General features: G+C 41.1%; 1 protein-coding gene across 1 annotated transcript in view; it reads right to left on the minus strand.

Annotated features, from left to right (window-relative positions):
• Positions 1–965: 965 nt before the first annotated feature.
• Positions 966–21,920, minus strand: part of WWOX (WW domain containing oxidoreductase) — a 547,096-nt gene continuing 526,141 nt past the window's right edge. Inside the window, exon 8 of the mRNA XM_009277308.1 lies at positions 966–2,170. Coding sequence (XP_009275583.1) covers positions 1,982–2,170 — 189 coding nt within the window. The 3' untranslated portion in view covers positions 966–1,981. The remainder of the gene's footprint in view (positions 2,171–21,920) is intronic.

Below are 21,920 nucleotides of genomic sequence, written 5' to 3' on the forward strand. Positions count from 1 at the left end.
AAAAAAAAGGCTGAAAAGAGGTGTTGCTCTTTCTGGAATAGCCCCTTTTATTTCTTTATTCCACCAAAAGTTTCAGTGCAGGAGCAAGCTCATTAGGATGTGCTGGCCTTGGGGAAGGGGCTTACTGAAGATAGTAGAGGAAGATGCATGGGCAGGATTGCTTATTTACTGAAGGCTGTTGCTACACAGGTGATGTAGCAGGTATAAGCAAGGCCATATATTCTTTACTACTGCTTTAGGAAAGACTGTGGTGTCAGGTAAGGAAGCGGCCAACTAGGGAGCGGCTGAGGCTGCACTTGGGCAGGAGCTTGAAGGATGCCAAGGGCTTTGGGGAAAAGAAAAAGCCTTCATTTTCTCTGTATAAATCCCGCTCAGCTAATTCACCCTAGATCTGAGGGCAGTGGCTCCCAGGTTCCCCGTCTGCTTGGAAGAAATTTAATTTCACAGATAGAGACCTTACTTGTAGAGATTTCAACCCTTATGTGCATAGGAGGCTGAACACCACCTACCTGAGAAGAGCTCACACTAAACTAGAACTAGCCATAAACTCAAAAAAATAGTCAAAAAAAATTGTAATATATGACTGTAAGGTATAGCTGTTACACTGCAATATCGTAATTCCTTATGTAAGTGTGGTGGGTTTTTTGATGGGAGGATGCTATGGCTACTTCTGCCAGGTGAACGCGTGCCTTGACTTTAACACCTATTCAACAGCTAATCAAATGCATTATGATTGCAGACACGAAAAATCATGGAAGGCAGACTGTTAGCAATAAATCATAAATAATAAGGGGGTCAAATAAGCTTCTATTAACGATGTGTCCTTCTATTTATTTGTTTATATTGTCTACAGAAAATGTGATGCTGGACTGGGGATGGCTTAGGACAACCTTCTGGCATGAAGACAGCTACAAAGCACAAAATACAAAAAATGAACTCAGAAAGAAACAAGAAAAAAAACAGCGTTTTCTTGGCATCAACAAGAAGCTCTTTATTTTTCCTCAAGTTTTCTTTTCTAAAAAAAAAAAATTGGAACTAAGACATTTGCAGAAATGAGACAAACTTTCTCTTCAGGTGACAATATTCAAGCAAGCATGTTGTTTTATTGAATTTAAATTGAAAGAAAAAAAAGATATTTGGAATGGGATACAGTATCAGGAGAACTGAGAAACTGTGAACTTTGAACGAAAAAAAACCCTCTTTAAAACTGTGAACTGAGAAATGGATGGAAATACCATTTAAACCCCTGATTACACCCTGTGTGTTCTTAAGGAGACAACATCATCTTTGCTAACTCGACGGTATTTAGGGAATGGTTTACAACACATCTTTTATTATAATCTTTTAAGAAAAAAAACAGAAATATTTAATTAGCTGTGACTTTACCATTTCTGTTTAGTTGTCTTCTTGCACCTTCTTTTTCTAGACAGCGCAGATAGATGTATTTGCAGCCAGCAGCCAAGGGCAGGAAAGATTTCTTTCCTTAATAATCCTTTTATTTGCCACACCCAATAAAATCCTTGTAGGGAAAAAGAATCAACACAACTACCATCTCCCAATCAATACCTAAAGCCTAACAGGCAGTAATTATCAAAATGAAGAGGAAATCCCATATTGGGCTACATACCTACCCATTAATCAAAACAACAGAAAATATCTGCAGCATTGCTTTTCTAAAATAAGACAAAAGATGCCTCCTTGGGTTACACTTTGAACAGGCTATAATCAAAAGAAAGAGAACCAAGACTAACTAAGCCCCAGGAAGCCGCATTGTCCCTTTAACCCACAGTATTCCCCATTTCCCATTAGTACTTAACATTTTTCACTATGTTGTGACTGCTATTATTTCATTTAACACTGGTTAATCTGTATCTGAGGTATATGGAAACCCTCTAGATGATAAGATTGGACGGGTTCCAGCGTTGGCAGTTTTCGAGCGTGCACACACTTGGTGTGTTTTGATCCTTCCAGGAGCTCCCTGTTATTTGGACTGCCTGCCAATTCGTTCTTGGATCAGCCTCTCGCTCAGCTCCCACAGGGCTGCGGCCGTCGCTTCGCCCTGCGCCTCCTGCGACGGCAGGCAGCGGCAGCAGTTGTTGAAGTACATCCCTCCCAGGCCCTCCAGCTCCGCAGCCGTGGCGCAGTAGACAGTTGTGGCAGCTCCTTGTTGCTGGAATTGAGAGAGAGAGAGAGAGAGAAAACCTATATAAATATGGATAGATATTTTATCATTGTAATTTTGACTGCGGTCCTTTGAAGCTGTGCGTCTCATGAAAGCACTGGTGAAACGCATCGCGGCTGACAGGGTAACCCGCACGGTGATGAGGCTGAAACCCTACTGAAGGCGCTGCCTGCCTGCCTGCCGGCCACTTCTTCACAAAACACCTTAGTGAGGGCTTTTTTTTCTTTTCCTTTCCTCTTAGAGCAAAAGAAAAGAAAAAGACAGTCCTGAACCCCAGCCCCGGTCTCGGATCTTTTGCCCCTTTTCAATAAAACCTTGGATCGGCAGCAGGGAGAGTCTGGCCTGATGCAGAAGGGCAGGGTCTGCCCAGGCAGGGTTTGAAACCAGAGGAGTTGAGCCAGGTTTAAAAGTAGCACCTCAAAACTTGCTGGTTCCCCTTTGCAACACAGAAAACACCGTACACTTTGGGCGCCCCTGCTTCCTAAGCCTGACCAGCAACGCAGGCTGATGCATATATGTATTTTGGTTTTGGGGGTTTTTAAACCTCTTGTACAAAATTAACCTGGGCACTCCAATTAAGACCTATCATGTAAAGCGCAGTCGGGATTGGTGCCAAAGCTGCCCATATATCTGTGATCAACAGTTTCACTGTGGCAGTTGTCACCGCTGCCTTGTAAGAATGTTTATCTGCTGCAGGCAGAGAGGGGTTCTGATTTTGCAGAGACATGAGGTTTTCCAGCGGGTTTTTTTGTTCTGTAACAACCCCTTCTCATGTCTTATAATGCTTTAAGAAATGGAGCAGGTAGATTAGAGGCTTTTGTGGATCAGGGTTTCTTTTTCTTTTAAATACCAAGTGAACTTATGTTCAAACAGGAAGAATGGGTTTCTCTGAATTTCTCTAATAGAAACCTGGAGATCGAGGCCACAGAGGGGCCAAGCGCCCCTGCACCGGCGATGGGCTACTCCCTGGCACAGATTAAAAGTGCAGTGCCAGAATAGCTGTAAAGAGGACAAGAAGCTCGTTTGCTTTGTAGACTATAATTAAAAATAATAGGTGAGAGCGCATAGCATGACACAACACTAATTTAAAACCGATACAGTTTATCTGGCATCTTATTATTATTTATGTACATCTTAGTCCTTTCTGTGGTAATTAATTATGAGCTGATAGGAATCAGAATAAAGAGGCTGCCAAGTATGATTGAAAAAGTAAACGAAGAGAAATTAGATGTTGCCACTTTAGGATAATTTAATGGGGAAAGAGAATAGGTTTCAATCTCTTGTGATTTTCCTCCAGTTCTTTTTTTCTGGACTTACATTGTCACAACCAAGGAAACTCAGGGTGCTGTTAGGGGGTCAACCTGCAAGAGACCTCTACTTTACATTCTCATCTGTCAAGGGTAGCAAGCAGCCTAAAAAGCCCCAGTTCTCCTTAAATGAGGTGTCTCAATTTTGTAACTGCAAAGAAAGGCATATTTGTTTGCAAGACATGCATTTTTCTCAGAAGATGGGATTAAACTGATAATGATGACTCCACAGCTTAGAAATGATCTCCCATCACAAGGTAAACCAAAACTGTCTGTATTAAGTATTTTGAAAGGCATATATTTATCAACAGACCAAAATATTTTTAAAGTTAGTATAATACATAGTAATCCTCTTATTAAACCAATATCTTTTTTAAAAAAGAGAAAGTATCTTAGAGGTGGAAGCAGAAATGGAAAAGAGTTCTACTGAAAGTAATATTAATAGAGAACAATAAAATTCTTATGCTCATTTGAACTATCCTATAAAGCTCCACAGCACAGGTATGATCGCCATATTCAGCTGTTTAGAATGATTCAAAGCCCCTGAAGAGTATTATTATTTTTTTGCAAGCAATTCAACTGGACTTTTATTAGAAAGGTAAAATTAAACTAAATTGCTCAATGCAAAGTGAGAGCCCTTAAGCTATTGCTGAAAAGCATCTGTCCAGCCAAGCTAAACTCAGGCTAGCTCTAATAGAATTCAGCTAATTCATAAAATGGAAGTTTATCAGAGCAGTTTAAAATCCAAACCAAACAATAATTTATCTTTTCAAATGAGTCAAATTTGACGACATTTAAACAAAATTCTCAGCATGCAGAAAAACATCCCACAGTAAAACAGCAGTGCTTTATACCTCGAACATTGACACAACCTAGACTCCAAAAGAAGAGAACAGTTTTCCCTGTGTGAGTGTAGGATATTTACTTTAAGCGATAAAAGATTATGTGGCTGGAAGCCCAAAGCACTTTATCTTGCGATGCCTCCAGTGTTTCACTGAGAACTGGATGTAAGCAATGTGCCATTTGCTTTTTGGCTGTGTATATCTTTACTTCTTTCTAAATGTTTCAATCGTGTTGGCTGCTTCAGAAGAAGAAAGTTCAATGGTTATATCATTGAAAGAGAAGTACCTTTCTTATTACTTAAGAGAAATGCAGTCATATTTATCCCTTCGTTGACAGAGGGCAAAGCTAGTATCGTTAATATTTCAGAATAATGGACAAACACGAACTCATCAAGCCTAGGAGGAGGTTCCTTCAGATGGCAAAACTACAAAACAGAAGGTAAATCCCAGATTCTCAAAGCCATTTTAAGCATCTGATTTCCTTTGGTGAATGTGAGCTAGTTGCATTCAGACATTTGAGGATCTAAGTGACTTGCCCAAGGGCAGAGGGGAACGAGTATCAAAGAATCACAGGAATCAAATCACACTTTGGGTTAGGAGGGATGTCAGGAGGTCTTTAGCCCAACCTCCTGCCCAAAGCGTGATGCCTAGGAGCCCCGTATATGCCATGCTGAGCGGGAAGGTCCTCAGGGGACAAATTCCTCCTTTCCATCTATGACTCGGATACCACAAACCTCCAGGAAAAGCCAGAGCTGCAGATAACTGCAAAATGCCTGCACTGCCAGCCATGCCTAGCCAGGCTGAGAAACCACTTAGTTTCTCAGTAAATACTGTTTATCTCTCATGAACACTGTCTTTTGAATGACATCTTTATATGTTGGGCCTTATGACAGTTTAATAACAAGTTTTAATTTTTTGCTCATCAGCTTTCCTGTTCACATATCATCAGCATACGACAGCAGAGGATGTTAGGGAATCTAATTAGTAAACAATTCCATACTGCTGATACAAGATGAAACATTCTTAAACCGATAAAAAGAGCACTTTAATCACTGTTGAATGACTTTCAATGCCAAGCGGTTTGTGCCATGTCAGAACATAATTTGAAGAAGATTAGAGTACTATATAAAAGAATTAATGTTAACAACTTCGTTAAAAAACGTCTTAAACAATGAGCTTGTCAGTTGTCACAGACTCTCCCTGATCTATTCTGATTAACGCCCCCCCTCCCAACAATTTAAACTGATAAACAATGCTAAAAGCACTGGGCAACCTAAACATTTTTTTTTCCATACATCCGTCAGTTGTACAGGGTGCTAATCACCAGAGCTGGGGGTCAGCCTTCTTTAACCTGCAACAAAGGCAGCGGGTTGCCATGATGAATACACAGGATCAAGAATTTGTGAGAAGCCCAACTGAATCTTTAATCATGCCTCAATGCCATTTCCGATCCAGTCAAACATTTGAAAGCTGCTAGGCAAGCACCACGCTATCAATCTTTCTAGCGTACGTAAAATTACCCAGGAATCTTGTTTTGGATTAAGTTGAAGAGTGTCTTAGTAATAAGGGTTCATCATTCTCTTCCACAAATCATTTGTCAGTTTTGTAATACAATCTTCAACTGCAGCAGGGTGGGATTTATACAGCAGTTGCTGTTTATTTATAGTTGAGGCTCAAAGATCTAAATTATCCATCCCTCCAAAATCCTTTGTTGAGATGAAAATACTAAGTAGCTACTAGTTCGTAGGCATTTATTTCATAACTGCTAGCTGTCAATTTGTAACTGATGGCACTGAATACAAATTAATATTGAATATCTTAACAGTAAAAGAAAAGGGGTTCTTGATATACTGTGTACAGTAAAACCCTCATTAATATATGCAATGCATCCATTAGTATTCTAAGACACCATTTATGTTCCTGATAAAAAAAACATATTACACAGTTAATGTTTAGTTTTCAGATTTGTCTACTTTCAAATGCATGTTTATTTTCTAAAATTAGGTTACTGTTCTGAAGCAGGTTTGCATATCAAGCATATAAATAATTGAAACAAAGCCATAACTTATCTGTATACTTATCAACTACAAATGAATAAGATCCACTCTGAACTCTGTTAAGGGCATACAGATAGCATTAAACATTGCCTGCCAGTGAGATGGGACCAGCTTCTCTGAAAAGGAGATTTTTATTTTCTTATGAAAAATTAAGAATAAAGGTCAGTTATCTCGGTCGCCTGAGGTTAAGTTTAGCACAGTGCATTTAAAAGATGGCCAGTGGGAAGAGGTGAATTCAAAATGACATGGGAGGCGAGTATTTGTGACAAGGGCCAGATTCAAAGCAAGCAGCTCAAGTGAAATAAAACGGCAAGTGCTTCCTTACAAGTCTTCAGGCTTTTCCTGTTATCACCTCAGGACTATTAGACAAAGCCAACACATCCCTAACACAAAAATATCAGATCCGCACAATAGCACTGTGAACATACCATTTATAGCAGAATAACTCATTACACAGCAGTGTGAAGATGAGGTAGCGCGAACATATTCCAGACCATGAAACCAGTGGGGTGTCCCATACCTTCTTTGTGCCTCTGTAAAGCACCCTGAAGAGTTCAAATCCATTCTGCTAGAGAGGGAAAAACTCTCCACCAGCTAGCTTCAGCAATGGTCATTGCTTGATTCGATGTGAAATATTCCAAGGAGCCTTTATAACAAACAAAATTACATGGAACCTATTTCCACAATGATCAGTTCCAAATTGCCCAAACCAAACTCCAAAGTTACAGCTGCAATTTTATATTCCTCGAGCCTCATCTTCACCCGGTGTAAATCAGCCCAGGTCTGTTGCCTTCTCTGAGGCCCCACAGATTTGCAGTTGCTGAGGATCTGCTCTGTTGCTTGTTGCAATCCTGGTGTTGATACTCAGGGCTGCAGGGACGTGCTGCCCGGCTGCAGGGACGTGCTGCCCGGCTGCTGGCCGAGCTGGGCACAGGCTGCCCGCAGCGGGCTGGGGAGCCACTACTCCAGATTGCGGCTCAGCAGCCAAGCTTTGGCTTACCTCCTGGAAGAAATCTGCCCTCAGAATGCATTTGTTTCATTTTGGGATTGCTAGCAACCCCCAGCTGGGATTGTGGTGCAGAGCCTTCTCAAAAAACACTTATTCCTTTCTCTGTAATGTTAAAAATGTTTCAACAGATGAGTTGAATCGGTATTTTTTCCCATCAAGTCTTTGTGAACCACGCAGAGCGCAATGACCTCTTCAGAAAAACACTAGCAAGTCTAAAAACCTCACGTCCTCATTCAACCTTCAGGATCCCCCAGAATCTGAAGTGCTTTGAGGAGCAGTCTTAAGAGCCATTTGGTAGTATCAGCCACAGCTGAAGCCGGTTGTAGCTGAGGGAGCTACTCCTCAATGCCAGGCGTTATTTTGCTCCATTTCCTACTGGGGTATCTCAGAGCTGTGAGGGACAGCCACTTTCTGTACAATGCAGTGAACAAGTTTTAGTCTCGCGTGTGAGACGACAGGAGAACTGTTCAGTTCCCGCTGCAGTCCTCTTACTCAGAGCAATGCCAGATGCACAGTTATCTTATGAGTAACACTCAAAATATGTATGTATTAATCTCCTGTAAGAAAACAGGATTCCCTGATTGCTTTTTCAGCAAGGAAATATGAAATTGAGACCTGCCTTTGCTAGTTTGGGTGAGTATGATAAACTGAAATCATATCTGTAGCTAAAAAAATAAAACTCTGGAGCTGCCAAATATGATCTAAGAAACAAATCGGGCTCAGTTGACTTCAGGTCCCATCTCCACCCAAGTGCCAGCAGGAAAACGTGACCTGAACTGACTCTGTAATCACAGTCTTTTCAAAGGTCGCACCGAACCACATCTAAACCAGAGATTCTCAACCACCTGCCCTTCCCCCATCACCACATTTAAGCCAGCAAAGCATCTCTTAGAAGATAATACAACGGATAAACCGAAATCTATAAGGTCTGCTTTTTTTCCTCTGATGTATTCCTTTTTCAATTAATTCCCAACTACAAAGACTCAAAACTCCATCAGCTGCTATACTTGCAAAGCATAGTTGGTTTCAAGCTGTAACTTTTCTTAGCGTCATTAAGACCTTTACACATTTACAGTATTCTTTACATACATTATAGAAGATAAGTGTGCTATGTTCTTTGAGTAAGGAAACTGCAGTAGTTCACGAAAGAGGATTTGTTTTCAACTGCTGAGGCATTAAGACCTAGTGATTATTTCAACTACTCAGTATATGCAGCTATATTTAACTTACATTCTGGGTTTTAACTTTGCAAAAGAAAACGTGTCCATTGTAATAAATGTATTTTGATAATGCACCATGTTGTTTGTGTTATGCAACACCCCATATGTTCTCAATTACGGCAATGATAGTGCTAGAAAACTTCCAACCTCCAACATCCAGTGTCAAACAGATTGCCTGCAATCGTTCCACAGGAAAAAAAAATACAATGCAGGATGTCAAGTCAGGAGAACTGGGTTGGTTTTCTCTTTTCGACTTTTACTTCCCAAGTGAACTCGGACAAGTCACTTCAACTCTACGTACCTCACTTTTCCCAGCTGTAAAATGGGGAGAGTACTTACGATTATTTACCCACCTCACAGGGGTGTTGTGAGGACTAGTTCATATTTATGGAGTGCTTTCACACTTATTGTTGAGAAGCACTGTGTAAGTATAAAGTGTTATATTATAAACCGTTGTTAAAATGCGTAGAAGATGTAGAACAAGGTTGGCAAAATAGCTGACAAAAATGTAATTACCTTTTAAAATCATGCATATTTTTCTCTATTGTATAAACTTAATTCTTTAACCTGTGAAGCTGTCTGCTACTCAGGGCTCTATTCCAGTCTCTTCCCTCTCTCACACGTGCCCTGTCTCTTTTTGCCCAGCTCACAGAGAACTTGGTAAAACTCTTATTAGCCAAAACACCATTGAATTCTTCAAAAATGGATGCTTCAGAGGGAACCGGTCCCTGAAAGGGTGATTCATGGATTCATCTCTCCTACCCTTTGCATATGCTAGAAAGTGCCATCGTTGCATACCAGGGGTGGGATTCAATTGCCTAACATGGGTCTTACAACATCTGAGCCGCCTTAGGATATCCCGTATGCTCTACAGCTGTCCTCCAGAAGGGCACATATTTCCCATGGGTCCGGTATTGTATTTGCCAGCCCCTCACAGATATCTCAGCTAAAACCATACAATGTTTAAGACAGCACCAGACACCTATGTCCGTGCAACCGAATTGCTCTTACCGCAGCACCTGGAAGGGAGCTGGTTCCCACAGGCAGCACTGTATTCTTTCCTTTTCCCAGTATCCTATTAAAGTCCACAATCAGCCTCTGAAAATTGTTTCAAGCCTGACACAGAGCCATCTTAAGCTTCAAAAACTTTAATGAAGCATACGGCTTTACCCTGCTCCACCAGCATTTCAACGGCAGGAGCAGCAGCACGCCCCGCAGGCTGCTCACCCTGGCCTTTTTAGCCACATCACATTTCCACACAGATCACTTCTGCATTTTCTTCTCCTGCCCGCTGAACTCCCATTCACACCTGATTTACACTTTTAAGACATCATCGCTCCACTGAAGTGGCAGTTTTGAACACTGCGTGCAAATTGCTACGATCCAGTATTGCTTCTCTTTTCTTCTCGCAGGCTAGTATGGAGCAGTGGTGCGATACTGCACGCTCCTGCTCATTTCTGGATTTGGGAAAAATCCCTGAGGAAAATTATCGATCTTCATTTCAGAGTGTAACGGGGAAGGGTGCGATCAGGTTGACCATATTACGCTGCTGTCCATTGCTTGCCCCCTGCCCTGTGTGCCAACACTGGCCAGTGGAGTGAGAAGCAGAGAGCATGTAAGAGGCAGTCCTTGGGCATCGCAGCAGCACTGCCGGGAGCTGATCGTACCTGAAAATCTCTGTCACTCGCTTTCCGAGATTTTACGATACGCATTTATATAAACATGAGTCCTATCATTGCCTGTCAGCCACTGTCAAAAATGGAAATCCTATGGAGGATATTGGAGATCCTCCTGAAACACATATCCTGCCAGCTGAGGGCGGATTCTTCCGGGCAAGGGTAATTTGAAGAGTCGGGCAAACAGGTTGTTGACAATAAACATATCCTGCCAAAAAGACAGATTAGATATGCTGCTGCAACTAAATCTTCAGAATAGGGCTGGCTGGTGTTTGGACATACGTAGATGAGAATTCGTTGAAATCACTTCTGTTATTGACTTGAAATGTATTATGTTTTTGCTGTACCTAACTTTAATTATATATATACTTTATATAAATGTATGTACACATACAATACTGTATATGCTGTATATATTTATATAGCTTTTTAATACTATTACTAGTGAAAATTTAGACTTTTTCATATGCAGTATTGCAAAGAATGTCATCACAATACTGACATTTGGCTTCTTCCTTCATTGCACAGATAATTTTTTAGACTGAGTTTCATTTTAGATATGAGTGAAAAAAAAAACCCCACAACACAATGCTTTTTAAGCAAGTGACCTTTTGGGACAAATATTTAACAAGCTGTTTAGGTTTTAAAGATACAGACTGTTTTTCATCTGTTGATACACACACACACACATATGCACATACACACACGGACACACACATTTCAGTAATACAATGCATTGAAAAACCACAAGGTGTTATGATGGGGACATACCATGGTAAGAAATTAACTACTAACTCTGTCTTCCAGAAACTAATTAAGGGAATGTATTTTGCAATAATACAGATCTAGCAAACAGGCCTCTAAAGTCCGGGCTTAGAGCTGTAAGCCAGGCACTCCTGTATTATGTATGTGTGATTTTCATAGATAGCCTGCTGTAAAGTGTGCCCTGTTAGTGCATCTTTCAGGCTCAAAGACGCTGGCCTTGTTAATATTTCATTTAGTACATACTGTAGAGTCTCATTTATATTACGTCTATAATTAATGGTGATAGCTTAGGCACTGCCTTTACAAGGAGAGATCCCTGTATGTTGGTCGATGGATAATGAGAAACAATAGATATTTCATTCACCAGCAGCTTGTTGCTAGTTAGTAGGAAATTATCGTGTGTACTGTTGCTTTAATTGCCAGGGTAAATAATGCTGCCGCTGTGTTAGTGAACATTTTAAAGCACTTGACGCAAATAGACTAGAAACAAAACAGAAAAAAAAATTACCTTTATTATGCTATACCTTAGCATAGGGAGTTAAAAAGGTATGTCTTAAAACATTTGCGTTCTATCATGCAAATATATCTTAATATGCATGTGCTGACTATTCAACTACTGTATTTTAGGAAATACAATTATGCTGCCTTTCTCTTCTCCTATGTAGACTGTAAATAACTGTAGATCTTTCTCTTGTTTTCCTATGTAAATATATGTAAATACTAACAAGCTATGCATGCTGATATTCTAGGCAATTTCAGGTACTTTTATAATCTGAAGGCATGTACTTGAACTGGTTTGTTAAAAAAAAATCAACTCTCTCAAATCCTTTAAAGCTCAGTAGAAATTAAAGATTTCTTACTAGACTGGTTCCTTCAATCTCAGTTGCTTTTTTGTTTATTTTTTTCCCCGCTTTGTCAACGTTGTCTCCCAAGACCCACCACCAAGGATGCATACTCCAACGCCGTTTTCTCCAAAGCGTGGAGTCCCGTCTCAGGATGCAATTCACTCCCTGACTGAGGATGTGCACCATTTAGATTCAACACCATCCCCATTTGTAAACCTCAACAGAGTCGCAGAGAGGGGGGAAGTCCATCCCCTTTGCTCTGACCTCTCCTTCTGTTTAATGATGTTTTCTACTTCATTCTCTCAGCCCATAATCCATCAAGTAAGGATCTAATACCGCTAGTGCCAGGACTGGGTTTGAGGGCAGATGCCATCGCAGCCAAGAGCAGTGCCCACATCCTTGGCCATGTCTTTGCTCTTTGGCTGTGCTGCAGCCTGGCTGCTCACTCAGACATGCTGCTCTGTTTGAACATACTCTTTATGTTTCTTTTCTAGCATGCTTATGATTTTGACAGACTGTGAAAATAATTTGATAAATAGCTTGATAAATTTCCCCATCTCTTCCCTTCAGTGCTGTAACACTGTTTGTGGGAGCCTTTCAGTTGAAGGAGTGTGAACAAAAATGGAATTACCTAAGCTTATAAATCAAGTCACCTCCTGCATACAAATTTGGAGGCAAGGTTTCAATTTACCTCTCTTCTTCCTTCTTTTTTTGTTCATGTAATAAATGAAGATTCCTATGAGGAAAACGGTAAGAAGAAAAAAGAGATGCATTTATCCCCAAATACGGTAAGGGGGAAAAAAAAAATCTCCTCTGCATTATCTATGGAAACTAAATGCAATGACAACTTTTTAATCGAAAGAAAACAGCTTTCATGTCTGAAGATGCTTTTTCCAGAGTAGATGTATAAGAATAAACACATTAATTGACAGGCTCTTCATGACTTTTTAAGTTCCTCAAACTTAGCTCGGTGTCTGGGGAAGATCTCTTTCCAGTCCTTGAAGACTCTTTTAAGATGAATGTTTAAAAAGCTGAGCTGACATGGGCATTATGTTCAAGTGCAAGCTGTACTATTCTTTAATAGAGGGCGTAGAAATGGTTCATAGGATTATTATCTTTCTACAGACAAAACCCATTACCTTCACACTAGGAGGGAAAAGCTAGTTTTTAACTTATATAAACCAGAATCAATTATCAATATCTTTGCATGGTTTCCCGGCTCTGCTGGAGAGCAGTCGCAGAGCTAAACACACAGAGCCATTTGGCAAAAGAGCTCCTTCCTATGCTGGGCTTCTTGTTACACCTTTCATTTAATAAAATCACATCTGCAGAAGCAAAAATAAGTAGCAACGATTTGTATGCAGGGCTTTCACCTTGCATGTCACAAGAGGAGACAGGAATCACATTTGCAGACTGATCGCCCGGCTACCGTTACTTTAGATTTCTTCCCAGTAAAAAGTGAACAAGCGAATAAAAAGCAGTCATCGATGCAAAGTCAAATGCAGTGGCAAACAGCAGTACAGGTCAGAGCATCCATACAGCGTGTTGTCTTTGGTGTGGAAGAAAAGCGCTCCTTCAGCAACCCCTGCCATGTAATCCTTACCATCCAGCCTCTGAATAATCCTTTTGTTGGCTTTACCAGTGGCTTTTCACAGATGCTTATGCTTCCAGTGAGAAAAGGAAAGCTGGAAGGTTGGTGGTGGCTTTTCATGGTGGAAAAAGTCCACACATTCCCATCGCTTCTTAGACTACTACAAATAAAACTCTTACGTCTTTCAGTAGACAACATCTAACCTGCTCCAACTCTGTGTCCCTCAGCAGAGAGATCAGTAAGTGCATTAGCCATCCTTAAAAAACTGTGTCCTCAGCTACTTTACTAGCACATGCAAACTCAGATGCACATATAGGTGCAGTATGTGCAATGTATATAAAACATAATACTCTAGAAGCTGGTCATGGTGTTTGGGAAGGAAATGTTCATTATTAGACTCTTATCTGCTTATCCCATTCATGAGATCTGCTTCTACAAAGTACATAATGATAAATGGCACATTTGCAAATTATCTTCTGAGTGCTGATGAGAAATCAGCAACCTGCAAGTTACTGTGACTTTGAATGAGTACACTCCACTGCAAGTCTCGTTTGCCGAGGTGCCTGCCAAATGAGTGCATTAGTATATTAGGAATCTAATAAATTGACTAACAAGCATTTGATGAAAAATAGCTGTACCATCCATTACAGTTATCATCACAGCCAACAAGGCTACTGGAGTTGGGATTTTGAAGGCACCAGCTGCTGGTAAAAGAGATGTGGCTGCACTGTGCCATGCTCTCAGTGGCATCTGCCCGCTAACCGTGCATCGAAAAAAACCCTCAGCAAGACATAGGACCTCCTTTACTTAAGCTTCCCTCTGCTTCTTCACGACACTTATGAGGATTTAAACCATTGCAGCCTTACTCAGTCTTGTCTTTTCCCTTTCCACCGCAGAAAGTAGGATGCTGGGATGGTAGAGAAAACTCTTCTGACAATCCAGCACTGAATGAGTTTCTCCACCTGGGAAGGAGCTGGAGGAGACACTTCCTGTTATAGGGCTCAGCACTGTTCAAACATCGGAGACTGCCTTCACGTTCGCAATCTGTAAACTTTAAGCTTGTTAATTATGATCACAAACATGAGGCTAAAGGACCAAGAAGGCTTTGGCTGTATTCACATTCAGCAGATAGGCACTGCGTTATTTAATGTCATGCAATCAAATTAGTTTCAGGAGCGGCTCAGAGTCCTACTTCTAACTCAGGGTCCTAGTGGAAAAATTAAAAGTCAGGAAAGAAGTCTTCTTACAGCACTTCACCTGTGTCATTCACTGCTTTGCTGGATATTTAAGAAGCCCAATTCCTTTTACGAGTAAAACCAATGATCCACCCCCACGCAAACATCCTCCCTGCCTGGGAAGGCACAAGCACCCAACACATTCAAACCCACGGGACCTGCAAACCCAAAGCAGGGTAGTTAAAAGCTCAAGGTTAACTGTGTCCAGAGCCCCGTGGGAAGGTTTGGCTGCTCTCCCCGGCGAGCCCCACACAGCCCACCCCATGCACTGTGGGTGCTCGCCACTCCTCCCAACAGTGCCGGGGAGAGGACGGCACATGGCAGATCGCAGCTATGCTCTGTCCTGGCAAAGCCCGTGTGAGTAAATTATTGTCTTTTCAGCTACTTAATTCTAGTAAGAGCAATATACCCTTACATTCAAGTTTCAGAAATCTTCTGCTTCCGCTTAATTTGTTTAAAGTAGAGAGGAACCCAATTCATTATAAATGCCCATTTATCGTCTGCCGACAAATCCCAGCGAACACTTTAAAACTAAACACGCGTAAGCAAAGCTCCTTCTGTACCTTCCCAAATTGCATTTCTGCTTTTACCTGAGATACTTGCAAGATCCCCCAACCAACAGTGCCGGGGAGAGGACGGCACATGGCAGATCGCAGCTATGCTCTGTCCTGGCAAAGCCCGTGTGAGTAAATTATGTCTTTTCAGGCTACTTAATTCTAGTAAGAGCAATATACCCTTACATTCAAGTTTCAGAAATCTTCTGCTGCCGCTTAATTTGTTTAAAGTAGAGAGGAACCCAATTCATTATAAATGCCCATTTATCGTCTGCCGACAAATCCCAGCGAACACTTTAAAACTAAACACGCGTAAGCAAAGCTCCTTCTGTACCTTCCCAAATTGCATTTCTGCTTTTACCTGAGATACTTGCAAGATCCCCCAACTCTGTCAACAGTCGCTCTCCAGTTTTGTTTAGCTTATCATCAACAGACTCTGCTTTTGTGAGTGGACAAGTCATTTGAGTGTGCACCACAGTTATAATGGCCTGACTGACAGCTCAGCCAGATAAACACGAGAGAATAACAGACGTAGGAACAATCTGGGTATTCATTTTGTCCGTTCAACCGGGTTGAAAGGATTTGCCAGCCAAGGGCACAACACTTCAGGCTAATTTGCTCAGCCAAAGCACTGCCAGACTGTAAGGCTGCAAGCAGATGACTGATGTTAGGGAGATCGGCGTCCCCAGATGAGGTACTTATTATTCACCTCTGCCTCACGGGAAATGAAAGCACTGTTTATTCAAAGCATCCATTTGAAAGAGGAAAACATATAGAAATGAACTTCGTTACAAAACTTGAACCCTTCTCACTGCTTCCCTGCTTCTGCATTAATTCCAGCTTCTTGTCCTCGTCGTCCTGCACACTGCAGCATTGCTTTCCTTGCTTCTTCTTTCCCCCTATACATTTGCCTCTCCTTTCCTTCTCACATACTTTCCTTAGCCTTGTCTCCTGCTTTGTAGTTTTGATCCTATATCTGACACTGGGTACCTTTTCTTTGCCATTCATCTTCCATTTTAATGCTATACCCACTCAGCTTTGCAAACCTGAGGCTCAACTCTATTTTCACGGTGTCTGGTATAGAAGTGGGTGCCCAGGATATCCTGGCTGTGTTTCACACACTTAAATGCACTCTGCAATCTTTCGGCCGATATCAGCCCCATACTCCGACGGGAGCCACGTGCTAGCAATGTGCCACATCAATCACCACACCGTTACGGAGCCAAGCAATGCAGGACCAGTGAAATGACAATGCTGTCCTTGTTAAGGAAAGTTGTCTCTTGCACGTTTTAAGCATTCTGTGTTTAGAGTGACAGAGCCACAAGTCCACCTGCTAATCACGTAAAAATAAATGATGGGTAGAACAGCCAAGCTGTACTAAGAAAAGGTAAACACCGCTCTGACATATTCCCTCAAGCAAGCAAACAGAATAATAACAGTTTACAGTGGAGGCTTGCAAGTTTGCTCCCATTAATTAAGTTCCACTTTCCAGCATGTTGAGTTTTAAGTCACTTTCTCCAGTATTGATTTCAACAACTCTTTTCTCCCACCAAAGAGCGAAGGCCAAAATCTGCTTTCAGTGACAGCAGCACGACTCTACCAGCTTCAGCAAACTGTGGAGCCGAGACACGAGGTGTAGCGGTGCTGTGCTAAATCCCTGAGCATTTCAGGAGCGTCCCGGCAGAGCGCCCAGAGTCCAAGCGCGGTGGGCTGGGAACAACGGCCCTCGCAGAGGTGACGCACTAACAGCCTCAGACACATCACGGGAGGAATGTAAAGTGCACCTGACATTTCTTTTAATCTACTCCTAAGAAGCATTAAAAGGCACATTAATGTGCTGCTTTAGTGCATGTTCAATGTGATAGTCGGAGACATAACTGAGCCTTTCACAAAAGTCTAATTGGGAAGAAGAATAAACTTATTGTTTCCTGCTCTGGACATGCACCCTAGAACAGGCAGAGTTGACATTTGCATGAAGTATGTTGCTGTTTTGCATTTTAAATCTAGGCATGCTAAATGCAGGCTGAATGATCACTTTGACTATTATTAGGAAATCAGTACATGTCCAACAGTAATTCTACAGATGCAGTAACTGATATTGCCCAGCAGCAGGTTCTTTCTCTAATGCTACCAAACACTGAAATTCAAATATACAAGTGTGTATGTGTATATTTACATAGATATATATAAAATGCTCACTTAAAGATATCAAGTGAACACTAATAAAGTATCTGAGCATACAGCTCCTACAGCTGCCTTTCGTGCCATTGTTTCGCATTGCTGACGGAGATCCTCACACACAAATCATATTCACATTTAGTAACAGAGTTTTGTGCATTGAGCTAATGACACTTCTTGACCTCATCAGACTATGAAGCACCTTTGCATCTCTGTGCTTTCAGTTGCCATGTCAAATTTCCTTTGCTCTTTTAAGACAACCACACAATGAACAAACTGCAACAACAAACCAAGTAACAAAGAAAAAAGGAATGTAAAAAGAGAACATTCCTACCCAGGTTAATCAATAGCAGAATAAAGGGAGCAAGGAAAGTCAGGTATAAGTTCCATAGTAGAGATAAGGTGAGGAAGGACATTACTGGGGCATCCTAAATTTTGCTGAAGACTACTTATTCCTTCCTCCTATTTCTATCAGCTTAGGTGTATGTTTATATTCAGCTGAACTCTACTTTCTTCTCTGTGCAATGCTCTTTCTTACATCTGTTATGCTGATAATTTATACGTTCCTGATTAGCTCTATGCAACGTCCTCAGTGCTTTATCTCTGGAAGGATTAGAGGCTTTATGCTGCCTTCGTCATTTGTCTGCAGCACCTCTTTCCAGCCTCGGCTAGGCTCCTTGCATAGAGTTCTCTGCTGCAGTACTAATGATGCCAATACTGTTATACTAAGACATGCACCTCTGAAACTCTTTTGGCAAAAGACAGTCTAATCTGAGAGAACCATTAGCTTCCTTTTCTTGAAGCTCTCACTCAATCTAGCCACAAAAATTGTAATGCAAGGGAAGAGGAGGCTGAGAAATGGGAGCCCAGAGCGCCCTGCTGCTCGGCTTGGTGTCCTGCCACTAACCCAAAAGCATGAACCTGCACTGCCAACGCATGCCAAGTCCACTGCAAGAAAACAGTGTGTCCTGATCAAGTTAGGCAGGTAGATATTAAAAAAAAAAAAAAAAAAAAAAAAAAAAAAAAAAAAAAGATTAGGGAAGGCAGCTGCTGCTCTGGGTACATAACAGACGGGTGCAGAGGTCTTCTGGATCATGCAGGTAGAAAGACATGCAATTCTGTTCTTTTTGTATGACATTTATAAAACACTGTCAGTTCTAGCTGGTACCAACTCAGGATTAAAGGAACTCCCTTTCCAAGCCCACACATGCCACTCAATGCTTCAAAACCACTTCGAGGCTCTTCCTATCTGAGCTTTTGGATGTCCACATTTTTTCTTGACAATAGCATGATTTTCTTCTTATAAACAAGCTCACATCATGCCCACCACAAAGATGAAAGACAGTTTTTCCTTGGGCTACTCCTCTGGCTGATGTTCAAGATGGTTTCTGATGAACCCATCTTGAAAAGTGGGGAAAGGAGGGAATCCCACTGGAACTTCAAAAAATTGTTTGTCCCACATGAAAAAATTTGAAATACAAAACAAACATACAGAAAACTCCAGGATTTCAGCTAGAGTACACAAGGGTGTCATAGGCCTCCTTTTAAATTATCTCCTTAAATAGACCTTCAAGAAGCAACCAATGTTGGAAATTTAGCTTTTGCAATATTTGGATCTGTACCCTTTTCCAAAAACGCAGCCAAAGCTTTCCTGAGGGAACACCTAAGATGCTCCACCCGGGGGCCAGGGCAGAGGAGGGAGCTGAGCACAGCGTGTCACGCACCGCCCGGCAGTGGCTGCAGGAGGGGAGGGGGGACGTGTATACGCTGAGCCTGAGGAGCATCTGGACTGGAGAGCTGAAGCTGCACGCACCTCCGCAGTGTGAATGTGCACGTGTGCTGTCACTCAAAGAGAGAAACACGTTATTTCGATAGGATACACATCTCTCCTACTCCCTCCAGTAGGAGGAATGGAAATGTGTCTGGCTTCCCAGCAAATGCACAGAAGATCCTTTTCAGTCGATACCAGCCAGTTGACTCTATCTCAGTATTTTTCCATTTGCTTCATACAAGTAAAAATGATGGTCTGTAACAAGATCTCTATCCCCTGTTTTGCCACAATGCCATATCCTTCTAGGAGAATACTCTTTTGACAATAAATGTCTATTAAAGCGCAATGTGCTCTTAAGTGGCTTAATCTTTTTCAGTTGGCAACATGTGAAATATATTTATGTTCTGTCCAAATGCTGTATTGGAGCTGTACTATCTAACTCTCCTTACATACTTTTGATCACTTTTTTCAGCCTAGTTAGATTATAGAAGGAAAATCACTCAGTGGCGTAAATGATACATACCTAAAGGATTTTTAGCTCTTACTTTCTGACAAGTCCAAAAGTAAATTTGCTGCAAAATAATGAACTTAAGTGACCCCTGCTGACTTCTCAAGGAATGACATTCCATAGGGAGTCCCACCTATGAAACAAACGGCTCAGGTACAAAATTAGTCCATTTGTCTCAGCTTTTTGGACTTTTTCTTGGAAAAGAATAATTCTTCAGAAAGTTACTGGTCATCTGAAATGGTAATGTAGTCTACACTTTGGGATGATCCATCTAATAATGAAAAAAAGGATAAAGGGTCAGATTTGAACCCTTGCAGGAGCCAGACACAGTTAATTTGTTTTTCAGGAGTATTATCAGTTAAGCATAGCTGGAATCTGAACACCTTCTATCTGCCCACGTATCTGGCTGGTGCCTTCTGGCCTTCTGCGTGATGTAAGGGCCTAACAAAAGGTGGCAGCGCTTGATGTCAGATAGTTTGTCTCTGCCTCGTTTAATCATTCTGAATGGAGTGATGCTCAAGCTCAACTTGCATTCACTATCGGCCTGAGAGAGGGCTGCTGAGAGCTACTTCTCAGCAATCAGCTCGAACCCTTCGCAAGACATCTGTCAAGTGCACTTTAGCATCCCCACAACCTCGAAGTAAGAGAAGTGGCCTTCTCAATTTAGATGCAATATTAAAGGAAGTTGACCAAAATCTTACATCCCGCTACCTTTTCTCTCTAGGTTTGCAAACCTGATCTCATTAAAGTCAGTGGAAGCCTTGCCATTGACTTCAACAGACCCAACATTACTAACATAGTGTTCAAGATGGAATAAACACAACTGGATTACTCTCAAACTCATTGAAAACCTGAAATCCTATTAGGTTATTGAGGTATCTTAATCCTCGAGAGACACTTGAAACTGCAGAGGCTCAGGCATTTCACACAAACCCCAGGATTGTCCAAATGGGGTGGCAGCATTGCTATCGTGCTCGTTAAGCTCTTAAAATACATGAGTTAGGCTTTCAGCACAAATCATGTTGTTAGGTCCATTGACTATAGCACAAAATTGATCAGAACATCTACACTCCAAAGAAAAGAACTGCAGGTTCAGGTGAACTTCCTCAGACTTCTCATGACCTCATTTGCAGTGGAGTGGACTACTGGTTGATACAACTTAATTGCAAATGCAAATGTTTATCCTACAAAAGAGCATACTTAAAAAAAAAAAAAGGAAAAAGTTACCATCCAATTCCATTTTCTGTGTCGGTGTTTACACAAACCGAGATATCACATGTGCTGAAAATAATTGGAGAATGTGTCATAAGATGTATAAAACAATCCACTCACGTAGGCATATGCTACAAATGGCTTAAAAGCATCCAGGTATTCTTGTAAACTGCAATAGCAGATAAGCTTTCCTTTTAATTTTTCTTAAACTAGGTGTTAGTGCAAGTTATGACCAAGAATTTAGCACATCCATTCAAATTATACCTAAAGCATTAAATCCAGCACAGCAGTAATTTTCTAGTCTTTCATACTTCCCAACTTAATGAAAAGAGACATTAATGTCCCACCCATAGATTAATTAGATGGAATCATTAAGAATTATTTCCCAGGTATCTTTTGCTAATACACATATTATCGTTGAAGACTACCAACCCTGTTGTTAATGGAAGGTTAATGTTATTTTGGAAGAATATTTACAGTATCAGTGATAGAAAACCCAATATCTAAAAAAATATTTTCCACCTGCAGCTATCTGTCATCCATCCCACACAAGCTTTGAAAGCTTTCCACTACCTGTCAAAACACAGGTTTTGATGCAGTAAAGACTGTAATTATTGAGCATTTACAAGAAATAATATTTTCCCTCTTGTACGTGTTATAACAGTTGTTAACATGCAAGTATGAATACTAATGCTCCGAGCCCACCTATACTCTTCACAAATGATAAGGATTTTTTTGAATACTGATATAAAGGCAAGTATAATAAAAGAGCAAGATAAGACTGAATACAGGTCTTGAAAAGTAAACGTCAATCAGAATAAGGATTTTAGAGGCATAAGAAGTTGATTTGAAGTAGAGTCTGGAAATAAAGCTGGCAATTAGATCTAGGGATATAAACAGCACTTCTTTTGTGTTGGAAAAAAAATTATCCTTTTGCAACCAAAATACAAGGTTACAAGATGTGTGAA

This window comes from Aptenodytes forsteri, unplaced genomic scaffold, assembly GCF_000699145.1.
Source record: "Aptenodytes forsteri isolate BGI_AS27 unplaced genomic scaffold, ASM69914v1 Scaffold50, whole genome shotgun sequence".
Lineage (NCBI taxonomy): Eukaryota > Metazoa > Chordata > Aves > Sphenisciformes > Spheniscidae > Aptenodytes > Aptenodytes forsteri.